Source organism: Micromys minutus (assembly GCF_963924665.1).
Source record: "Micromys minutus genome assembly, chromosome: 6".
Taxonomy (NCBI): domain Eukaryota; kingdom Metazoa; phylum Chordata; class Mammalia; order Rodentia; family Muridae; genus Micromys; species Micromys minutus.
In genome coordinates, this window is record NC_137975.1 from 459 (window position 1) to 25,336 (window position 24,878).

General features: G+C 37.8%; 1 protein-coding gene across 1 annotated transcript in view; it reads left to right on the top strand.

Moving 5' to 3' along the window:
* Positions 1-16,900: 16,900 nt before the first annotated feature.
* LOC308421673 (contactin-associated protein like 5-1) overlaps positions 16,901-24,878 on the top strand; it is a gene marked incomplete at both ends in the record, with an annotated part of 467,964 nt that continues 459,986 nt past the window's right edge. The window contains 2 exons of the mRNA XM_080918125.1: positions 16,901-16,934; positions 18,183-18,386. Of these exons, the coding sequence (XP_080774251.1) occupies positions 16,901-16,934; positions 18,183-18,386 (238 nt within the window). The remainder of the gene's footprint in view (positions 16,935-18,182; positions 18,387-24,878) is intronic.

The window sequence follows — 24,878 nt, forward strand, 5'->3', positions numbered from 1 at the left end:
AACCTCCCTTCACAGGGGACACCGTGCTTCCATGGTGTTCACTAAACTTATCATAGCAGTTCAGTGAATTACAGCATTGGATCACGGAAGAACCTCATACGAGCCTAGTGCTGTTCATCAAAGCCAGGGTAAACTAACAATTACCTCTGAAGCATTCGAAATACTCCGTAAAATGAATTTTCTTCCCTGATGTCATATGCACTGAATTAAGATTTCTGGACACAGAAACACAAAACTAGGAAATGTTGATGGCTCCTTAAATAACCTCTTGGTTAAGGTGGCTCTGGCAGAAAAATGAAGTCTAAGGGGAGAGGTTTTGCTGGAGAGAGAACTGTCTTTATCATGAATAATTCTTTTAGAAAAAGTATAATCTACAGGGGAAACATCAACAGCTTATTCAAGGAGGGATTTTGCCTCTTGCAAGTCTCAGGCTTTTATTCTGCCCCACCCCCACCCTTAACTTCACTCTTCAAAAAGAACCATTTTCCCTGCTGGGAGGATTCTGCAATTCCTATTTGCTTAGTGACTTGTTAAGAAGCATCCATGATGGAAAAAATACTGAAAATATTTATGTGTGTTATTTATAAAGCCATCTCTTTGGGTCTAATTATTTCAACTATATTAGTGTGTGTGTGTGTGTGTGTGTGTGTGTGTGTGTGTGTGTGTGTGTGTCTTTGTATCAGAAAACAACTTTTCAGGAGTCTGCTTTCTTTTTCAATCATGTGGATGCTAAGGACTGAGCTCAGGTCATAATACTTGGCAGCAAATATATTTACCCACTGAGGAGTCATTTGCTAGCTAGCCCTGGTATAGAGATTTTTACTAGTATTTCACATGTGCCCATACTTTAACTTTTTCCAAAGAATAATATTTCTCATTATTTTTAAAAATTTTGTTCTCTTACCCTGTATGCAAAGCCTGAGGATCATAGGCTCAGTTACATTATAAATGTTATTTTATATATGTACATGTTAGCATGTGTATTCTGGTGCACTTGTCTGTGCAGAATTGGCAGTACATATATAGGTATGTGTGCAGAGGACAGAGGTCAACTTTAGTTATTCCACAATGGGTACTGGCCAACTTGCTTTTTTGGGATTGTTGCTGATCTGAGGCTAGATAAATGGGCTAATCTACTGGCTAGTGAGTCCAGATATCTTCTTAACTCTCCCTCCACTAAAAAGAACTTTCCACAAGCCTTAGTCTTCTCACGCATGCAAACTAATGCCTTTGTGTTTTCAAAGCAAATGCTTTATCCAGAGTTATCTCCTGAGCCTATAAGCCATTATCAGGTGGAAGCATATCTTTGAATAGTACTTTAGCTTAATCCAGTGAATAAATAATTGCATAATCTATGCCAACATACCACATTATCCATAGAGAAATGTAAATTTTTTTCTTATGTACAAATATACCCACAGATCTTCTAAAGATCAGCTCTATTTCAATCTAAGATACTTCTGACTTTGAAGGAACCCAAGCTTACCTGCTCCCTTGCAAACACTCCTATATCTCCTGAGTAATATAAGGGGATAGAATTCTTTCTGTCTGGCCAGAAGTGGGTGTTAGCACATTCGGAACTAATCAAGACAAAATACATTTTTGAATTTTTTATCTGTAGCTGGCATTGCTTTCTCATGATCCTACACATATTTGTGCCCCCCCCCACCAAAAAAAAAAAAAAAAAGCAGACATCACCATGGATTCTGCCTCCAGTCTGTTCTAGTCTGCCCCTCTGTCTGTTGAAAGTAGAAGCAGGAGCTCAAAGGTAAGAACATGGAAGCAGAGACTGAAGCACAATCTTTGGAGGAATTACACTTTCTGATTTTCTCCATAGCTAGTATCCACCTGTCTTTCTTAGAGAGCCCATACCCAACTGTCCAATGACAGCACTTCCCTTAGTGGGCAGAAGACTTTTTGTATGAAAATGCCCTTTGAACCTGCTCATAGACAGACTATGAAGGCCTCTCCTCTTATCTATGTCAAGTTGACAACCATGACTTGTCATCACAGGCAGAACTACCTACTATCTCTGTATCCACTTTTACCCCTGGACAGTTCCCATTAACAAGAAGCCCTGCCTGATATGTCACCAGGGATTCTAACCAAAGACATTGTGGCCCTATTTAGTATTTCCTTCCCCTTTTAATCTTCTCTATTCTACACAATTATTTCACTAAAATCTTCCTCTGGTTATAGTCTCTGTCTACCTCTTTTTGCACATGTACTTTCCATAGTCTTTGGACAACTGAGGATTAGCTAGAAGGCTGAGTGTGATAGACCTGTAGTTCTAAGCTACACTAATATATGCTTTTTCAATTGTCACTGAAATTTTGTGTAGGTCAGGTCTGTCATCAGTTGATATTTATTATTTACATTTAATTTTTAATTTTATTTTATGTGTATAGGTATTTTACTTCCTTGTATGTATACACCATGTAAATGCCATGCCCAAGGAAGCCAGAGAAGGGCATTAGATCAGTTATGAGTCACTGTGTGGATACAGAGAATGAAGCCCTCCTCCTCTGGGAAAGCTCCTAGAGCTCTTTGCCATTGCACAATCTATCCAGCCCTGTAACCAACAGATTTTTAGGTAAAGGAGACAATAATTTTGGAGGGATGACAGTCTTTCTTAAAAGGAAGAACAAAATGTTCATGGGAGGAAATAAAGGGACAAATAGAAAATCAGAAATTGAAGAAAAGATCATCCGGAGACTGCTTCACCTAGGAATACACCCAATATGTGCCCTATAAACCCCAGCACTATTGCTGATACCAAGTAATGCTTCCTGGCAAGAAACTAATATGGATGCCTCCTCAGAGGCTCTGCCAGAGCCATAGTGATACAGAGGAGGATCCTTGCAGCTAACTCTCAGACTGAACATGGAGATCCCATTGAAGGAGCTAGAGAAAAGCCTGAAGGAAGTGAAAAGGTCTGAAACCCCAGAGAAAGAACAAAATTATCAACTATCCAAACTTACCACAGCTTCCAGGGACTAAAACACCAACTAATGAGTTCACATGGAAAGAACCATGACCTGAGGTACATATGCAACAGAGAATATGAGTGTGAGGAGAGGCCTTTGGTCCAGTGAAGGCTCTTTTTCCCTGTGTAGGGGAATGCCAAGGTGCTTAGGTGGGAGAGAGTAGTTTGGAGAGGGAGCACCTTCATGAAGGAAATTGGAGAAGGAGGGAGGATGGGAATGTGAGAAAGGCATAACATCTAAAATGTAAGTGGGAAAATATATTCCAATTTTTATATTCCAATATAAAAAGGAAATAAAGAAAAATAGACAATGTTATTTTTTATCCATCAGCTGTTATTTGTTTGTTTACTTAGAAACAGTCATCTCTGCTAGCAGCATTCTTTCTTAACTTCAGGTTCAGTAAGGATTTCACAGCCAACTTCTGCTAAACATTTTGTGCGCCCAATCTGGTTATGTGCTATGCATAGATGTGTTTATCTAACTAGAGCCTCTCTGTCCACCTGATATTTATTCTTTGACTTTATCCTTCTGTACTCTTAATAAGCTTACTAATTCTCTCCAAAAGTATGGTGATAGTAGCTTATTCGTTGGAAATGACAGAAAAACTTGCCTGATTCACTAACATAATTGAGACTCTACAACCAATATTCCTAGCAAACACTGCTGCTTTACCACCCTGGACTGCCTTCCTTTTATCCTGCCTTGCCTTCTCATCTATTCTCTCCTGTTTCCTTCTCCACTTTCCTCTTTCTCACTCTACGTTGTCAGTCTTTCCTGTACTCTGGCTCAACAGACCACTATGTAAGTCCTTTTCTTTTCACTGTATGCGAATGTGATTCTCAGTTGATCTGTAACTCTGACAAGTATACACTCCAAATGCCCAACTTCTGGAAACTTGCTATTACTATATGATTCATAGGTATGACTTCATTTACTGTGTGGTGTCACAAACCAAACCCATAATTGTTTGTTGATGCTAAATTGATACCTTTCTTTCTCTCCTGTTTTCTGCACGTGCAGGTAAATTAAAGAACAAGACAAAATGCTCATTCCTTACTAAGTACCTGTTCTTCAAACTGTTTATTTGTTAAGAGGCATGCACATGTTTTTGGGCAGTTTCATTGTATTAGCATAGCCCAGATTATTATTATAGAATTAATAATATTCATAATATTACTCTTGTTAATAAGGTCATTTCAGTATCTTCAGGAAATTACTGTTGTCTCTGTGGGCCTGTAAATCTCAATTTCTGTCACAGTATATTGATGAAAATTAGTAGACCTTTATAAGTTTAGGATATACCTCAGTTGGCAAACTACTTGCACAGGTCTGAGTTTGATTCCCAGCACTACCCCTTAATCTAGCAGTGTAGTTCATGCCTGTAATCCCACCTCAGTGAGGCAGGTACAAGAAATTGAGAAGTTTGTGTTCATCCCCAATTCCTTAGAGTTTTTTTTTCCTTTCCAGAGAATGAGCTATGATCACCAAACTCTTGGTTAGAATGAGTAAGTTTTCTATTCCTACACAATACATCATGACCAAGAAGCAAGATGGGGAGGAAAAGGTTTATTTAGCTCACACTTTCACATTGCTGTTCATCACTAAAGGAAGTCAGGACTAGAACTTAAGTAGGTCAGGAAGCAGGAGCTGATACAAAGGCCATGGAGGGATATTAACACTTGCTTCTTCTGGCTTATACAGCTTGATATTTTATAGAACAGAAGAATACCAGCTGGTGATGGCACACCCCACAATGGGCCCTCCCACCCTTGCCCACTAACTGAGAAAATGCCTCACATATGGATCTCATGGAGACATTTCCTCAAGAGAGGCTTCTTTCTCTGTGATAACTCTAGCTTGTGGAGTTGACACACAAACCCATTCAGTACTCTTAATAAGTGTACCACAGAATTAAGTCAAAGAATAAATATCAAATGTCCAGAGAGACTGTAGTTAGATAAATACAAACATAGCAAAATATTACCAGATTGGGCACACAAAATGTTTAGAAGAAGTTGGCTGTGAAATCCTTACTGAAGCTGAAGTTAAGAAAGACTGTTGCTAGCAGAGCTGACAGATTCTAAGTAAAGCAACAAATAACAAGAGATGGCGATAACATTGTCTATCTTTCTATCTGTCATTTATTTTCTATTATTTATCATATTTTATGCAATTGTTTATCTATCATCTATTCAGCTGTTTGAAATGACAGTTTAATAATGTACAGGCACATTTCACTAAAACTCATCTGTATCGCCCATCAATTTATAAGCTTCATGCAGATGAGAAACTTATGTTTTTAGATCTCTTGGACTCTGCACAGATAAGGCCAAGATCACTCAAAAGCAGTTGAACTTTTAAAAGATAGTGATAATAAATCCATGAGCAGCCAAAGCTAGTAGGGTCTGACCAAAGTTTGCCCTCATCTTCCCCTGTGACCTTATATTTATATCTTATATTCAATCATGTGGCATAAAGTGTTTCCTTGGAAGAAAAAGATCATAATCAATCTTCTGACACAGAGGTTAGTTTTTCACTCCCAACGTCAAAACCACCATCCTACAATTTTCTAACATATATTTAAGAGGCACCAGGAACAAAGTTGAATGGTTGCCAGGAGCAACAGCTCCTACACATATCTCCACTCCTGTGTCCCTCGCCCGCACATTTATAATGAATTTCGCATAAGAATAACTTCTTTCCTTAATTTTCTCAATTAGTCCTTAGAGCACAGAGTGTAGATCTGCTAGAAGAATGCCTGCTCATCATCCTTAAAGCCAATATTCAGTCAAGATACCACATAAATCAGGCTTAGTGTGCCTGCCTGTAATCTTAGTGTTTCTCAAGAGGTGGGAGCAGAATCATCATATGTTCAAGGCCAGCCTCAGCTACATAACTAGTTCAAAGCCAGCAGAGGACAGAGCCCTTATATCCAAAGAAAACAACATAAATATCCCTACTCTGGCCATCACTGAGCTTTTGTTTATTAGTGTTGAGATAAAGCACTAGAATTAAGCCCATTGTCCAAAACCGCATTTCTTATGTAACTACATTTTTTGGATTAAATTATTTCTTAATTTGCACTGTCTTTTTAAAAAGTAACTGTAAATATTTAAAATCTTAAAAAAGATCCATGAAGATCACTGGGTAGATGAAGGTTCCTGTCACCGAAGCCTGAAAACCTGTTGGATGGATTTCTTGGACCCACAAAGTGGAAGTAGAAATCCAACTCTCAGTGTTCTCCCAGGTACACAAGCACTCTCCCCCACATAGCAATATTGATAAATTAGGCTCAAATTATAAAATCTAGGTTGTTTGTCCACCAGTTCCCAGGAATGTTTCTGCCTCTGCCTCCTTTGTGATAGGATTACATAAATATACCATCATACTTCTCACTGTACAGAGTATCTTAGAATAGAATTCAGGTTTATACACTTGTGTGACAAATATTTTACCAATTGCACTATCTTCAAATTCTCCTTGAAAGCTTTCTAAAGTCCTGTATGGATAAATGCAACACATAAACTGGGCTTTGCACACCAAAGATATAAACCTGACTTTACCAATAACTCCTCCAGTAACCTTGGGTAACTATATTTCTCTGTAAAAATAGAAATAATAAGTGTGCTTGTTTTAAGCCTGCAATTCCATGAGGTGGTGTCTGGCATGTGATGTTCCCCTCAAATAATTCCTGTTTCCTCAGATATTTAGGTCACAGATTTCCCATTCTTTCTTCCTTTCTATTCAGGTCCACATATTGTTGGTACTTTAAATAAAGGTGGTTGCATTTTTATATTCCTGGTCCTAAAGGATTTTGAAATCTTTCATCAAGCCATCTGGAGACTTTAAGCTACATTAAATTTTCTCTGGGGCTTCTATTTGAATTTCTTTATGTATGGAAAGCTAATTAATTTTGAAAGCATTATAAATTTTGATAATGTATAATGATCTGCCCTGCTCCCCAGGCTCATTAAGAAATATAACCCTCTTTTCATACCCCAGGTTCCTACCTCTACACAGTTCCTTGCTCTTATATGGTTAATTACTGCCAAGTGCTATCATCCAAAATCCATCATGTTCTGGACTAAAGTCATGTCCTCTTTACTCAAACAAATCTTTTACCGTCATTCTACTCCAGCTGCCTTCTTTGCAATTGTTCTTATCATCCAGAGTCATTAGTCAAAGCACAGAAGTCGTAAAATTTTAAGTCTTATCATTGGGGTGCTAAAGTCAGTATAGTCTTATCATGGGAAGGCTGGTGGCGGGCCTTGTGCACAGCCAAGTTAGCCTTGGAGATGTGATGGACAGAACAACAATAGTCAGATATCAGTCTTGGAGCTCTAGATGATACTCTGTAAATCTGGAACTTAGTAGTCAGAGCAGAACATTTTCACTAGACCATTGTGATTTCTTCACTTGGGAGCTGTAAAGTATCCTATTATTAGAACAACATAGGGCATCTTAGAAATGACTAAAGAACTCAGGAGATAAATGTGCATGTCTATAGGTAGCAGAAGTATAATGCACAGAAATTATATGGACTTCTGTCTTAACCTTTGATCTCTTCATGATGTTTCTAATTGGCTGAGAATCTGAGTACCTTTTAACCATTTATATATGTGGGACCATTGTCTTTTGATGCTGTCTTTGGACTATGAAGGTATAGAAGACAACCCCAGCCCTATAGCAATGTAAAATGTCAGAACCAAGAGAAGCTGTCAAAACACAGTCAATAAGTTTTGGCTTTAAAACAAGAGAGCCTAAATTTCATCCCCAGTCCCCAGGTCTCTCTCTCTCTCTGTCTCTCTCTCTCTCTCTCTCTCTCTCTCTCTCTCTCTCTCTCTCTCTCTCTCTCTCTCTCTCTCTCTCTGTGCATGTAAAGGCCAGAGGTAGATGCTTTATTTTTATTGAAATAGGTCTCTTGTTGTCACCTTTACCCTGGATATAAGGAAAGATGCAGGAGGCTGGAGGAGCACCATCATAGAAGCAGGGGTAGAATAAATGGGAGAGGGAGTCTTGAGAGGGGAAACTGGGAAAGGGGATAATATTTGAAATGTAAACTTAAAAGAATCCTACAAAAGAAGAAAAAAGAAAGTTCTCTCAGTGATCTGGCATTCACTTAATCCACTTGGAATCTAAACAACAAGTGCTCAGATACAGGATTACTTCTGACTTCACATCGACAGCTATGAATATATGAGCTACACATTCTCACCTGGATTTTTATTTGTATGGCTGTGTTTGTATGTGTTTGTATGTGTGTGTGTGTGTGTGTGTGTGTGTGTGTGCACGCGCACGTGCACGCACATGCGTGTATTACATAGTATATCTATGTGGTAGATGTGTGTGGGAGTACATTCTTGCTTAAGAGTATGGAAGACAAAGGAATACATCAAGCATCTTGTTCCATCACTGTCTTGTTTCTGTAAGAAAAGGTCTCTTACTGAGAATGGCATTAGTCTAGCTTCCAATAATCCTTCATGATCCACCTACCTCTGAACTCCACAGCACTGTAATAATGATCATGCAAATGGCTACACTCCCTCTTATTTTTTTAACAACTTTATTTTAAAGAACAAAGATAACTGTACAGATTTTAAGCATTTTTTGCATAAATGTATACAATACATTTTTGTCAGTACTTGTTTTTTTTTTTTTAAAGGTTTAATAGTGTGATCAAGATCCCACCAGTTACAATGAGCAAAAAGTACATGTAAAACAAGATGCAACCTGGAAATAGTAAAAGTTTTCTTGGTGTGTAAAGATTTTTTCTTAACAATGTGCAGACAGAACATGTAATACAGGGTACAACCCAGAATTTGTCAATGTATTCTTGGTGGGTAAGGATTGAGCATGACTATTTTTTTTTTGTTTTGTTTTCTTTTTTTTCGAGGACTTCATAGAGTCTTTGAGTTGTTTCTGGGGCAGGACGATCCTCAGGGGTTAGCATCCCACTATCAGTGACTGCATATTATGTCTGTTCTTTTGTGACTGGGTTATCTCACTCAGGATATTTTCTACATGGAGCCATTTTCTTAAGAATTTGGTTAAGTCATTGTTTCGGGTGGCTGAGTAGTATTCCATTGTGTAAATGTAAAACAATTTTTGTATCCATTCATCTTCTGAAGGACATCTGGGTTCTTTCCAGCTTCTGGCTATTATAAATAGAGCTGCTATGAACATTGCGGTGCATATATCTTTGTTGTGTATTAAAGTGTCTCTAGGGTATATGCCCAGAAGTGGAATAGCTGGGTCTTCAGGTAGTACTATGTCCAGTTTTCTGAGGTATCGCCAGACTGATTTCCAGAGTGGTTGTATTAGTTTGCAACCCCACCAACAGTGGAGAAGTGTTCCTCTTTCTTCACAACCTTGCCAGCATCTGTTGTCATCTGAGTTTTGGATCTTGGCCAATCTGACTGGTGTGAGGTGGAATCTTAGGGTTGTTTTGATTTGCATTTCCCTGATGGCTAAGGATGTCTAGCACTTCCTCAGATGTTTCTCAGCCATTCTATATTCCTCAATTGAGAACGTTTTGTTTAGCTCTGTAACCCATTTTTTAATAGGGTTGTTTGATTCTCTGGTGTCTAGCTTTTTGAGTTCCTTGTACACCTTGGATATTAGGCCTTTATCATGTGGAGTTGGTAAAGATCTTTTCCCATTCTGTTGGCTGCCGTTTTGTTTTCTTGACAATGTCCTTAGACTTACAGAAACTTTGCAATCTCATTAAGTCCCATTTGTTAATCTTTGACCTTACAGCTTGAGCCATTGGTGTTTTGTTAAGGAAATCTTCTCCTGTACCTATGAGTTCTAAGGTTTTCCCTATTTTCTCATCTAATAGTTTCAGTGTATCTGGTTTAATGTGGAGATCTTTGATCCACTTACACTTGAGCTTTGTACAAGGAGATAAGAAAGGGTCTATTTTAATTCTTTTGCATGTTGAGTGCCAGTTGGACCAGCACCATTTGTTGAATAGGCTGTTTTTTTTCCATTGAATGTTTACAGCTTCTTTGTCAAAAATCAGGTGACCATATAGATGAGGGCTCATTTCTGGATCTTCTATTCTATTCCATTGATCCACATGCCTATTTCTGTACCAGTACCATGCAGTTTTCAGCACAATTGCCTTGTAGTATAGCTTGAGGTCAGGGATAGTGATTCCCGCAGATGTTTTCTTGTTGTTGAGAATGGATTTCGCTATTCTAGGTCTTTTGTTACTGCATATGAAATTGCACTTTGATCTTTCCAATTCAATGAAGTACTGGGTTGGAATTTTGATGGGGATTGCATTGAATCTGTAGATTGCTTTTGGTAGAATGGCCATTTTTAAAATATTGATTCTTCCAATCCATGAGCATGGGAGATCTTAACATTTTCTGAGATCCTCCACAATTTCTTTCTTTAGAGGTTTGAAGTTCTTGTCATACAGGCCCTTCACTTGCTTAGTTAGAGTCACACCAAGGTATTTAATAGTTTTTGTGATGATTGTGAAGGGTACCTTTTCCCTAATTTCTTTCTCCACATATTTATCCTTTGAGTATAGGAAGGCTACTGATTTGTTTGAGTTGATTTTGTATCCAGCCACTTTGCTGAACTTGTTTATCAGCTGTAGGAGTTCGCTGGTGGAATTTTTGGGGTAACTCAAGTACACTATCATGTCATCGGCAAAGAGTGATGTTTTTATCTCTTCCTGTCCGATTTGTATCCCCTTGATCTCCTTTTGCTGCTGCTTCCAGCCAGGACTTCCAGTACTATTTTGAATAGGTAAGGGGAGAGTGGGCAGCCTTGTCGAGTCCCTGATTTTAGTGGGATTGCTTCAAGTTTCCCACCGTTAAGTTTGATGTTGGCTGTTGGTTTGTTGTATATTGCTTTTATTATATATAGGTATGTGCCTTGGATTCCTGTTCTTTCCAAGACTTTTAACATGAAGTGTTATTGAATTTTGTCAAAAGTTTTCTCAGTATCTAGTGAGATGACCATGAGGTTTTTTTCTTTGAGTTTGTTTATATGGTGGATTACATTGATGGATTTCTGTATATTGAACCATCCCTGCATCTCGGGGATGAAGCCTACTTGATCATGGTGCATGGTCGTTTTGATATGTTTTTGTTAGATTTTGTTGGGTATTTTTGAATCAAAGTTTATAAGTGAGATTGGTCTTGAGTTCTATTTCGTTGTAGGGTCTTTGTGTGGTTTAGGAACAAGGGTTATTATAGCCTCAAATAATGAGTTAGGAAGTGTTCCATTTGATTCTATTTTGTGGAATATTTTGGAGAGTATTGGTAATCGTTGTCAATAAATGTTTGATAAAATTCTGCACTGAACCCATCTTGGCCTGTGCTTTTTTTTTTTTTTTAAGTTTTAAGGCTTTTGATGACTGCTTATATTTCTTTAGGGGTTATGGAATTATTTAGATGGTTTACCTGATCCTGATTTAACTTTAGTATCTGGTATCTGTCTTGGAATTCATCCATTTTTTTGAGATTTTCCAGCCTTGTTGAGTATAGGTTTTTAAAGTTGGATCTGATGATTTTTTGAATTTCCTCATATTCAATTATTATGTATCCACTTTCATTTCTGATTTTGTTAATTTGCATGCTCTCTCTTTATTACTCTGGCTAAGGGTTTATCAATCTTGTTAATTTTCTCAAAGAACCAGCTCTTGGTTTTGTTTATTCTTTCAATGGTTCTTTTTGTTTCTATTTAGTCTATTTCTGCCCTAAGTTTGATTATTTCTTGCCGTCTACTCCTCTTGGGTGTATCTGCTTCCTATTGTTCTAGAGATTTCAACTGTGCTGTCAAGTTGCTAGTGTATGCTCTCTCCAGGTTCTTTTTGGAAGCACTTAGAGCTATGCATTTTCCTCTCAGTACTGCTTTCAATCCATCCCATAGGTTTGGGTATGTTGTGTTTTCATTTTTATTGAATTCTAAAAAAATCCTTAATTTCTTTCTTTATTTCTTCTTTGACCCTGCTATCATTTAATAGAGCATTGTTTAGTTTCCATATGTATATGGACTTTTTGTTGTATTTGTTGTTATTGAAGACCGGCATTACATCATTGTGATCTGAAAGGATGCATGTGAGTATTTCAATATTCTTATATCTATTTAGTTTCATTTTTAGACCAATTATGTGGTCAATTTTCGAGAAGGTGATGTGATGTGCTGTGAAGAATTATATTCTTTTGTTTTAGGATCATATGGTGTATAGATATCTATTAATTTTAGTTGGTTCATAACCTCTGTTAATTTTACTGTGTCCTTGTTCAGTTTCTGTTTCCATCATCTGTCCAATGGTGAGAGTGGGGTATTGAGGTCTCCCACTATTATTGTGTGGGTAAAATGTATTTTTTGAGTTTTAGTAGGGTTTCTTTTATGAATATTGATGCTTTTGTATTTGAAGGATATATGCTAAGGGTTGAGAGTTCCTGCTGAAAAATCTCCCCTGTAATGAGTAAAAAGTGTCCTTCCTCATCTTTTTTGACAACTTTTGGTTGAAAATCTACTTTGTTCAATATTAGAATGGCCACTACAGCTTACTTCTTGGGCCATTTGCTTAGAAGTTTTTTTCCCAACCTTTACTCTGAGATAGTGTCTGTCTTTGTCTCTGAGATGAGATTCCTGTATGCAGCAAAATGCTGGGTTTTATTTATGTATGCAGTCTGATAGCCTATATCTTTTTATTGGGGAATTGAGTCTATTTATGTTAGCAAATATTAAGGAATAGTGGTTGCTGTTTCCAGATAATTTTTCTTTCAAGGGTAGAATTGTGCCTGTGTGTCTGTCTTCTTTTGTTTTTCTTACTTAGGACTTTTAGTGTTTTTTCTAGGATGTAGTTCCCCAGATTGTATTGGGGTTTTCACCTATAATTCGGTGTAGTACTTGGTTTGTGGTCAGATATTGTGTAAATTTAGTTTGTCTTGGAATATGTTAGTCTCTCCATCTATGCTGATTGAGAGGTTTGCTGGGTATAGCAGGTTGGGCTTTCTCTTGTGCTCTTTTAGGGTCTGCATGTTATCTGTCCAGAATTTTCTAGCTTTCATAGCCTCTGTTGAGAAATCCGGTGTGATTCTGATTGGTCTGCCTTTATACATTATATGATCTTTTTCCCTTACTGCTTTTAGTATTCTTTCTTTGCTTTTGGTACTTGGCATTTTGACTATTTTGTGTATGGAGGAATTTCTTTTTTGGTCTAATCTATTTGGAGTTCTGTAAGTTTGTTTTATTCTCATGGTCATCTCATTCTTAAGGGCATTGAGGTTTTCTTCTATGGTTTTGTTGAAGATACTTATTGTGCCTCTTAGTTGATATTCTTCGCCCTCTTCTATTCCTATTATCTTTAGGTTTGGTCTTCTCATTGTGTCCTGGATCTCCTAAACATTTTGGCTCAGGAGCTTTTTGGTTTTTGCATCTTCTCTGACTGTTTTGTCTAGGTTTTCAATGTTGTCTTCAGCTCTGGAGATTCTCTCTTCCATCTCTTGTAGTCTGTTGGAAATGCTTGCTTCTGTGACTCCTGATTTATTTTTTAGGTGTTCTACCTCTAGGGTTATCTCTTTTAGTGTTTTCTTTATTGAGTCCATTTCCTTTTTGAATTCCTTCTTCCATTCCTTCATCTCTTTGGTTCTGTTTTCCTCTAGTTGTTTGAGTTCTTTGAGTGTTTTTCTTGTTTCTTCTTTATAAGCTTCTAATTCTTTATGCTTTTCCTCACATTCTTGTTTAAATATCTTTATTATCATCTTCAGTTATGATTTCGGGTCTGAGTCTTCTTTTACTGGATTGTTTGGCATTCTGCTACTTGCTGTGATTGGGGACCTAGGTTCTAATATTGCCATGTTGTCTTGGTTTCGCTTTCCTCTTACCATCTTGTTGGCTGTGTTTATATGTGGTCTTGTTGTCAGTGATTGGTTCTCGCCCCTTCATTGTACTTGGCATGTATCACTGGATCTCAGCATGTTCCTGGTGGTAGATGGCCTTATTGTCTGTTCTGTATGCATGGGCAGCTGGATGATAACGGACAGCCCAAAGCATTGGTCCTGCTTCCCTGAACCAAGCAGGGGGAGAGGGGGCACACTTTCGTTATGCTCTGCAGAGATCTCTTTTCTGCCAGGCTACTCAGAATGCCTTCTCACGAGGCCTGTGTCCCTGGATCTCCACTGTTCCTAGTGGCAGGTGGCGCCTGTTCTGCACCCAAAGGCCAGCAAGCCAGTCTTCACTGAAATACAGCAGACATTACTCACTCAGTTATCTTCTCAGCTTTGAATTCATTTTTGCTAAAGAATATGTTTATGTGTTTCTAATGCATTTATCTTATGTGTGGATTTAAGTCTTAGAGAGAGATAGCCGCAGAGGTGATCCATCTGACACACAACAGCTAGTTCAGTGAGTGCAGCATTCATAAATATAATGTTAACATTAAGTGGGAAGGATTCCAAACACACTGGAGATTGTAAAAACCTTTTCAATAATTACAGAAAATCATAATTTTTCTTACTTTTCAAAAATGCTTATTAAAGATAATTTTATATCATTGAACAGCAAAAATAAATTGTCAATATGAATACTCAATTTAAGAATTTTCATTGCTAGTAAGTCCTGAAAAATAGAGTTTTGTGGCTTCTGGATTTCAAATAAGAGTAATTGTATCATCAATGTAAGAAGAGGCTCTTGTTCCAGAGAGGGCATGTTTTCCCAATATAGGGGAATGACAAGGCAATGGGGTAGAGAGAGGGAACAGAAGGGAGTGCACCTTTGTGAAGTCAACTGAAGTGGGAGGCAAGATGGGAGTGGGGCAGGATAAAGAGGTAACATGTAAATACAGAGTACCTAATTGAAAATTGAGAGCAAAGAAAAAAAAATTGTATCCTGTTTAAACTGACCTTCACCTTTGTTTTGCCCTGCAAAGAGGATGGATATCTGATGAATCTCTTCCAAGTTGTTATTAAGTAGTCTTACACTTTTTAATTACAGAAGTAATGACAGTTTACAATACATTTTTTTGTAATAAAAATAGAGAAAAAATATACAAGTAACTGCTAATAATTCTTCTAAAGAACTATGGAGATTTCTCATCGGTAAAGTTCTTGCTGGACAAGCATGGCCGCATTAATTCAGCACACACTTAAAAAGCCTGGTTCAGTGACACACTTCTGTAATCTCAGCCTTGGGGTATAATGAGATTCTCGGGAGCTCACTGGCCATACACTCAGCTTAATTGTTGAGAGCCATGTTCAGTGAGAAATGAGAGATAGGGAGCCAGGTCAGCTGACACAGGATATATTCCATGCACAAGGCCTCAAGTTCTCCCCATCACTGCACAAAACCAGGCACACAGTATACTCTTATAATCCCAGCATTTAAATAATAGAGACAGGACGATGTCTCATCCTTGGTAATATTGTGAGTTCAAGAACAACCTGGGCTCTATGAGTCTAGAATGTGAGTGAGGAGGAACACAGTGTCAGACTCTAAGGTCCACATGCAACAAGTGCAAACTTGATAATGAATGAATGTTTACACACACACACACACACACACACACACACACACAAGTACGCACACACACACAGACACACACACACACACACAATCAAGTAATTTTTCTACTGAATATTTTGATAGACAATTGTCAGTTTGTGTATGTGCATATGCTTTATAAATTATTTACATCAAGAGTTCATGATGTTCACTACCTTGCTTCTATATCAACAGAATTCTGGTAAAGTGTGCTAAATTAAATTCAGCTGGCATATAATTTCACATAATACGTTATATCATCCATGGAATTTGGCAACTCTGATCTCAAGAAATCTGAGAGTAACTGAGATTTAAAGGCTGGAGTGGGGGAAAAGGTGTGGTACGCAATCACTTTGAAGTTAAAAAAATAAAGTTCTGTTATCTATCTATGGCAATAGTATGAAGGAAAATATCATAACTATAATTTGAAACTCTCATGTCAATTTTCCCTGGGAAGATGTGAACAAATGTTTATTCATATTACACAGTACATAGAAGCCAGAACAAAGTAAGGATACTACCAAAGCCCAGTTTGAGAAAAAAAAGTTTACTATTCTTACAGAGCTCTGACAAGATGTTAACTAAAGAGGCATTGGTGGAAAAGCTGCTCCACTGCAAAGTCCCTCCCTGTTGTGAATGGGATCATGACCCCCATGGAAGCTCTGAAGTGCTGCCAGTATGTAACCTCAAATCTTTATGAGCTGGGCTATCACAAGATCAGTCCTTCTTGCAGAAGGAAAGGGATAATGGCTTGACTTATTTGGATCCTCCCCTCCCCTACTGTTACTACGCAGGGTCAGTAGCTCCATTCATATTATCATAAACCTAGCTACCTCAATATGGTCAATTCCTTACCATAGCTGTGAGGTTGAGCTAATCTTTTTCTAACATTTCAAAAGATGAGTGGGTTATGTGCAGAAAAACAGGCCATACTGCTCAAGAAGTAGCATATGTTTCAGAAACTACTACATGGAATGAATGGCAGTGCTATAGGCTCTTGCATCAGACACTTAAAGAATGACATTTATTTAATAATACTAAGTTGACATTTAACAATGCATGTACATGTTGACAGATTCTATGTTACCATAAACATTTGCCTAAGTTTTATGTCTCAACTAAAGCAGTATCACAGATATGAATAAATGCCAAACCATAAAAATAGTGACTGAATGTTTTACATAAAACCTGAAAATAGTACATTAACAGTCCAGATAAGGCCATAAAATCTTATTACCCTTTTGTTTAAATCATCAATCTCCATATTATTTTTTCTCACTGCCACCCTAAGAATCTTTAATATCCTCAGTATATGTTAGCAAACACTGAATTAATCATCAAGAGTTGAGATAATAAAGGAAATCTTTTTAACCCAAGTCTGGAGCTCAGGATAAAGAGACCAAATGATCAAGTGTCAGAATCAAATCAGCAAGAAGGGTAAGTCATGAAGGGTTATGAAAAATCAGGTACTGGTTCCAACCTGATGCAGGTGCCTGTGGCATTGCTATTGTGTCTCCTTGCACACAGGCTGGCAGAACGCTATTTGAACATATGACAGGAGCTTTATGTGAGCTCCCATAGCCCAATCCTCTGCAACTCTCACCGAGGCAGAGTTTAAGAGACAAGCTGTCTACTAGCCTTATAAGATATGAGATACTGTATTTGTTCCAATGATAGGACCAAGACTCCTCATAGGAGCTCTAAATACTGTTCTCTGAGGTGTCTCTTCTTGCCTGTCTCAGTACCCCTTGCAGAGTAGCTGTCTGTGTTTCTCATTCTTCTTATAGTTTCCTTATTTTTACTGTTATGCAGCTCCTTCCCATGCTTTAAGGCCAGGTTCCTGTCATTTCTAAGGCCCTATCATTTCTACATCTCCAGATGTTGTACTGTCAGGATTCAAGAATCACGGAAAGAACCCAAACATGAATAGTAAGAAAAAGAGAATTTACTCCACAGAAAAAGCCATCATGTGGAGATTAACTATCCAAACAAAATATTGACCACAAGGGAAGCTTACAGGCCCCTTTTAAAACCAGTTCGGGTTTTCCTAGTTGCAGTTAGGTCATCTTTACCAGTATTGCCTGAGCTTATGCTATAGGATATTTGTACATTTCTGATTGGTTCATACTTCAAGGGAGAAAGAGATATAGGAACCTTTTCCTTATATGCTGTAAGCTCCTGGCCAGATATTGGGGCAGTTGCTGATTGCCTTTTTTGATAAATTTTTGATAAATTTTCCCCCAAAAAAGCCTTGGATATCATTCTAAAGCTTAGGGCCTAACATTGCTACCTGTTCTAATATGGGGTAATTTAGGTCCTTTCATTATTTTTGTATAAAACTATCTCTCTCATCTGAAGGCCAAATCACTGCCTAGAGCCTCTCCTACTTGAAATAATGCATTGGAGGGAGTTATATGACAGCTCTGTTTCTGGACATGCTGCTGTCCTTGTTTTGTGCAACACTCACTAACACGTGCTTCTACTTCAGCATAGTGTGGATGCTCACCTTACAAATAAATAATTCTTTGCATTATATGTAGGTTGGGTCTATTCTATGTGCCTCCCTGTAGATTGTACAGATTTCAGTTACATTTCTGTGAACCGAGCAGCATCAAAGATGGAAAGCAAAAATAGCTGCCATAGGAAACACACCGATGTTTGGTTTTCTTTTCTTTCTGCCCTCAGGATCAGATGTAGCTGACTTTGATGGCCGGAGCTCACTTTTATACAGGTTCAATCAGAAGACAATGAGCACCCTCAAGGATGTGATTTCCCTGAAGTTCAAGAGCATGCAAGGAGATGGGGTTCTTTTTCATGGAGAAGGACAACGTGGTGACCACATTACCCTGGAACTCCAGAAGGGCAGGCTAGCTCTCTACCTGAACCTGGGTAAGATTAGATGTATGTATATGTTGTATATATTACTGTTGACAACAGAGATGAAGCTAGAGAATCCTCCTCAAACACTGCCTCTTCTTTTGGGGACAGCATCTCACTGAATTTGCAGCTTGAACTCTATCTGGGGATTTTCAGAGGGTCAGTCAATACATTCTGAGGATTTCATTACTCAAGAGGAGTGGGTGGAACTGTAAAAGCCCTTAGGGAAGGGAATGGGAAGATAGCAGGGTGCAAGAAGACAAGAGCAAGAGAGTAAGAGAGAGAGAGAGAGAGAGAGAGAGAGAGAGAGAGAGAGAGAGAGAGAGAGAGAGAGAGAGAGAGAGAAACAAGCAACCCTGTTGCCAGGTAACTTTGGGGCAGACCTTAGAAAAAAATGTTAACACTCTTACTGGCCCTGAAATTGGAATTTAGGTCTAAGCTGGGTTGTCAGCAAGCTCTTAATATCCACCTATTTCTGTCACTGAGTGTTGGGGTTATAGGCACTCATGGTCATGCACACATTTATTACTATTATTATTACTATTATTAATTATTTTTTAGTATACAAATGATATGTATAGAAATGCAGGACTGCATGTGTTCATACTCAATGATTTTTATACAAGGACACTATAACACATGAGAACATCTTTCCACACATCAACTGGAGTCATTGGGGTGCTATCTAACTGATTTATTCTATTTTCTTTGTTTTTTTGGATGTAGAAGGGCAATTAATTTCAAGTATTTTATCTACATGGTGGTACTTATTTTCTTTTTGTTTTTGGCAAAAAGTATTATTCTGTGATACCAGACAGTATTTCTAGGTAAGGAAACTACAGCATAACTTTTAAATATATTTTAATCTATATAGTTAAAATTAATTTTCTATGAACTCAACTATAAAGTAATTAAAAGAATAACATGCACCTATTATATATTGCTTCTTATAAAAACTTGTAAAGCTCGAACCGAGCTTTAACTACTTGAAGACTCCCTTGAATGAGAAGACAGATCCGGAGATTATTCAGAGGTTATTTTTCTTTTGCATCAGTCAACTTTCCATCAGCCCCTCCTAGCAAGTGACTGAAAAGTGACCCCTATGGCTATAACAAGCAGTTTTTATACTTTTTATGGGCACAGGTTACATGAGCATGGTTACAGTTTAAACTTATTGGCTAAGCATATTGCCCTTTAATTCTATTGGCTAGCAATCATGACGCCATTTGAACTTTACCTGGATCTTATCAGAGGGTCAGTCAGTACATTCTGAGAATTTCTTTACTCAAGAATGTTCATATGGGTGGAGAATGGAACTTGGCCTAGACTTATTTCCAGGTTGGAGGAGGAAGCTCTACAAAGGGTGTGGGACTGTGAAGGATTGTAGGTTTCTTCAAGCCTACTATGACCCAAACAACACAAAAACAAAAAACAAAAAATCAACCCTCCCCCCCAAAAAATAACCAAAAAACACCCAAAAACCAAAAAGCAGAAACAAAAAAAAAAAAAAAAACAACCAAGCAACCAAGCAACCAAGCAACCAAAAACAACAACAACAACTACAACAAAACCAACCATCCAACCAATAATACCTAAATTTCATTTAAAAAAGGCCACTTACTTGTTTTGTTCTTGGAACTTTGTGTATAAGGTAATGGAAGAATAAATCTCTGGCCTCTTCTTTATTAGGATGGCCTCTCATGGAAGGTTGAGCCTGAGATCTGAATAGCAGTTGGCTTAGTAAAGAAAGAAATGTGATAGAGTAAGGAGGTGCTTTTAAAATCTTTCATAGACTTCTATAAAATACAAGATAAATTATAACAGTAAGAAAAAGAGGGCATCTTCCTGCCTCTCTGCAATAGGATATTTTTTCCTCTCTCTTCCCTGGGATTGCCTCACTGCCAGTAGGTATACATTCAGAGTACCCAATTTCTCACATTGGGGATAGAAGCAAGGAAGAAAGAAAGAAAGGGAAAGGCAGGTCCCAGGAGGTACGTGCTGAATTCATTTGTGCACAGAGGAAAATCGAAAGAGCTCTTCTATCCAGGGAAAAGAAATGCAAACAGAAAAGATGTATGTTGGAACAAAATGAAGTACCTTTTTTTTTATTTTAAAACTTAATGACATTTATTGATTTATTTGTACTGCTGTGGTATGCCTTGGCACAGTGTTGTGGTATAAAGATCAGAGGACAGCTTTCCAGAGCTTGGTCTTCACTTTTTCTGTGTGGGTCTCTAGGATCCAACTAAGGTCATCAGGCTCAAGGATGCATGCCTTTTCTCCACTGAACTATCTTCCTGGTCCCAGAGGAATAATGCATGATATAAGCTCAAAGATCCACAGGAGACATCAGAGCAAGCTATATTTTAGTCATCAGAAAAAACAAACAAACAAACAACAAAAACATGAGGATCTTCATTTTACAGCTTAGCTCCCAAGAGCAAACAAAGTAAGTCTTTATTCTGATCCTTCTTTAGTGGCAGCTCTAAGTATCTGATTCCCAGTATATATAAGGAAAGGAAGTAGGAAGAACCCTCACATTTCCAAGTTTAATTCATAAGATTGATGCCTGATACATAAGATAAATATAAACTGTTTTAGGGAGATGACTCTGTTTCTAACATTCCTGGACCTGAATACAATCCCAAGCCCCAGACCCCCCCAAAGTCAGTTTTTGTACTTGCTTTTAATCTCAGTACTGGGCAGGAGACACAAGGAACCCTGGGTCTTGGTGGTTATCCTCCCTAGCCTATCTGGTAATTTCAAAGCCAATAGACAACTCTGTTTCAAACAACAACAAAAACCCAAAACAACAAAGTGGAGAATAATTAAAGGACAATACTATAGATTAATCTTCAGCACACATACACACACACACACACACACACACACACACACACACACACACATGCACACAGAATAACAATAAGGAAGATGACTAAACTAGACACATAGCACACTCTTCTTCAAGTGGTCGGTTGTATAATCTGGTTTTGTGTGCCGTATTTGGGCACAACTGGTTCTGTGGTGATATTTCACTAGTTAGTTGTCTGGCCCTACTTTCCAAGCCTAGAACACATTTTTTTTTTAATTATTCATCTGGCATGAGATTTTACTCTCCAGTCCATAGGGGTAGAATGCCTTTCCTCCCAAACATTCACAGAATTTCTTTTAATTCCCATGGCACTCTGCCTTCTGTAGAATTTCAAAGGTAAGAACCACACATGGAGACTCAAAGGGCAGAGCTGTGTAGCTGGTGAACTGTGTTAAGTACTCAGCAAGGTGTCTATGGTGCAGGATTTGCTCATCCTTACAACAGTTCAGTGTTTTGGAAATGAAGTGGAATGTTGGTGTCAGTCCCTGCTTCTAAAATATTTCTACTTCTCTTCAAGCTTTGTACCATTAATGAGAACATAGCACCTGTCCACCTATTAAATCACATCGCAAAAACTCAACATGAGAATACCTTTATGTGGTAGGAAAATCAGAGAAGCTGGACACCAGTAAGTAGCAAGGATGGATGGAGCAACTCCTGCTGGATTTCTAATTACCAAGACTTGCACTTCATCGCTTTAGTGTTACCAGGCCAATTGTCCTGTCATTTTAAGATGGCAGCAGGTGCTGAGGCGGGATCAAGACAGTTGGAATCACTTCCATTGGTTCTACTGTTCTCACTTTGGTCCTCACTACCTGGGAGTCCTGCATGTAATAAAAAGTTGCTACAGAGCCACATCTTCCCAGTCTTGGAAAACCCACAGACCTGTAATTTGCCTTGGCATTCAATGTAATACTTCTGCCTTTGAGTTTCACTTTTTTCTTCACCACAGATCTCTGTTCTCCAATTCATCCAGCTGTTTTCCTTTTTTTTTTTTTTTTTTTTTTTTTGAGCCTGTCTAAAACTATTCTGAATTACTGCTCAAAAGCATTATATAAGTAGGGTTGTATGCAGTAGTAAGAACACAGATACAGAGGAATATTATCCTTTTGTCAGCAGAAAGAATGGAGAATATTAGCTTTGATGTCAGGTGGGGCTGAACAGTAACTGATTGTTTATGTCTTTGTATAAGTTACTCAGCTTCCATACAAACAACCATTTTTTATTTTTATTTTTCTGAGTCGTGATCAGCAATGATTGAAACAATCTAAGGAAGGGTTTAAAGATGTCGCCCAGTGGTTAGGAGCACTGAGATTTTTTGGAGAGGACTGGAGATGGGTTCCTAGGGTCCTCATCAGAGCTCTCATAGGTGCCTACAGTTCTAGCTTCAGGAAATCCAGTGCCCTCTTCTGGCTTTCATTGATTCACACATATCCACACAAAAGAAAAGAAAACAGAAATCTTTAAAAATACAAAAGCAATATAAGGAGTATCACCATTGCCTCCTTAAGAAAATTGATACAGATAGAAACATGACTCTTTTTGGTAAAGTGTTTGCTGTTCAGAATAAGCATCTGAGTGTCTTTCTGTTCACCTTCAGAATCCTCAGGAAAAGGGTGGGTTTGATAGTGCAACTTGTAAACCCAGGACTGGGAAGGCAGAATAGGTAGAATGCTGGGATTCTCTAGCCAGCCAGTCCATGTTATCTTTCCCAGGATTAGGGGAAGGAGTGAGAAAAAACCTTAAACTAAAAGTGTTAATATTAATTCTGGAGTGAGAACTAAGTGACTTAGAGTGCAGAGGGCAGACATCCACATCTCAGTACCCACATGGAAAGGAGCAGAGGGCAGACATCCAGATCTCAGTACCCACATGGAGAGCCTCTCAACAGACTATAACTCTGTCTTCAGAATATTAGGAGAGTTGTACTAAGATGCACAGATACTCACAGATAGAAACACATGCACACACACACACACACACACACACACACACACACACACAGAGGAACATATACACACACAGAAAGACTGAACATATCCACACAAATACTAAATATAAATATTTAAGGGCTGTTGTAGAGATGTCTCAGGCATGAAAAGCACATTTTCTTCTATAGGGGAACTGAATTCAATTCCCACGATTCACATAGTGGTGCATAACCTTGGATTATAATTCCAGTTGCATGGAACTCAGTGTCCTCTTCTAAATGCACCAGGCACACTTATATACAGCTATGTAAAAGATTCTTATAATAAATATAAGAATTTATTTACATACAAAAAATTGTATAAAATAAAATTTAAAAGCTAAAAGTAATAAATCTTCTAAAAGTTCTAACCCCCCTTTTCCACATTCATTGCAATAAGGCTTAGAAAGTACTTTTGTCAAACTAAATGGTTTAAAAGCTCTATTTAATTAGAAATAAATTTCCTTTTTGTTTCCATCCCCAAAAGCCAGCTTTGTTCTTCCTGTATCATCTGTATTATTCTCACCTATTAATGAAGAGTTCTATCTTGTCTTGATAAATTACAAATCGGTTAAAATAGGGTAATTGAACACCAAAAGCAACTGAGATAAAACTAGAAACAGGTGTCCTGATATAAAAACCTTGGTAGTGTGCTGAGAATTGTATTTTATATGGTTTCCATGACAGCAGCCTAGATTTGTAGGGGAGGATTCATTAGATGACTGTTGTTCTTTCTTCATCAATATAATTCTAAGCTACTAATTCTCAAGTAGCAGAATTTTGTTTTCTACATTTGTTAGTTAAATCACTTTTTACTGTCTTTCATGTAAGGTGCGTAAGTTTTAGTGAACAGTAAGTTAAAAAGGAGTGAATGGCATGCATTTATATCTTGCTCTTTTGGAGACAATTAGGAAATAAATATGCCGGGTACTGTGATGGCCCAATGGGTAGCGGTGCTTACTGCCAAGGCTTAGAACCTGAATTTGACGCCTGAGACAAAGGAGGTAGAAAGTGAGAACATGCACATTCACACCACCCCACATAGAAAACTGAAGGCATGAAATGCAATTTGAACCTGTGAGTGTAGACAAATCTCAGTGGTAGATCATACTAAGAACCTACCCATTATGTTTAAGACATTGAATTCATCCTTGAAGTCAACAGGGAAACACATGAAATTCATTATAATTCAGACAGCATGCAATTTTAACATAGGATAAACATAATTTAATAGTGATTGTTCTGGCTACTAAAACAGGAATTTGAACTCTAAATTATAGAACTATGTTTATTTTTGTTTGCATGGTAGATTTCTGTGCTTTATGCGTTCGTAGTATTCATTGATGTGTTTGCATTGCTGTATTTAGTATAAATTTACCTGTTTCTATTCTACTTGTTTGAACCTTAAATTGAAAACTTTAAGTGATTAGACATTTTATTAGATGTCCCTTTTAATTTGATCAAAAATATAGTTTTCACCCATAAGTATTTTAAAATATTAGAACTTCTTAAATAGCATTTTAACATCTGTCGTATGTTTGTGTTGATTTTACATGTATGCTTAATCTTTATCCAAACTACTGAACATTATGTTCAGTTTTAAAATCATTAGCCTTTTTTTCAGCAACTCACTAATTTATTGTTGTAGATACCTTCCCAC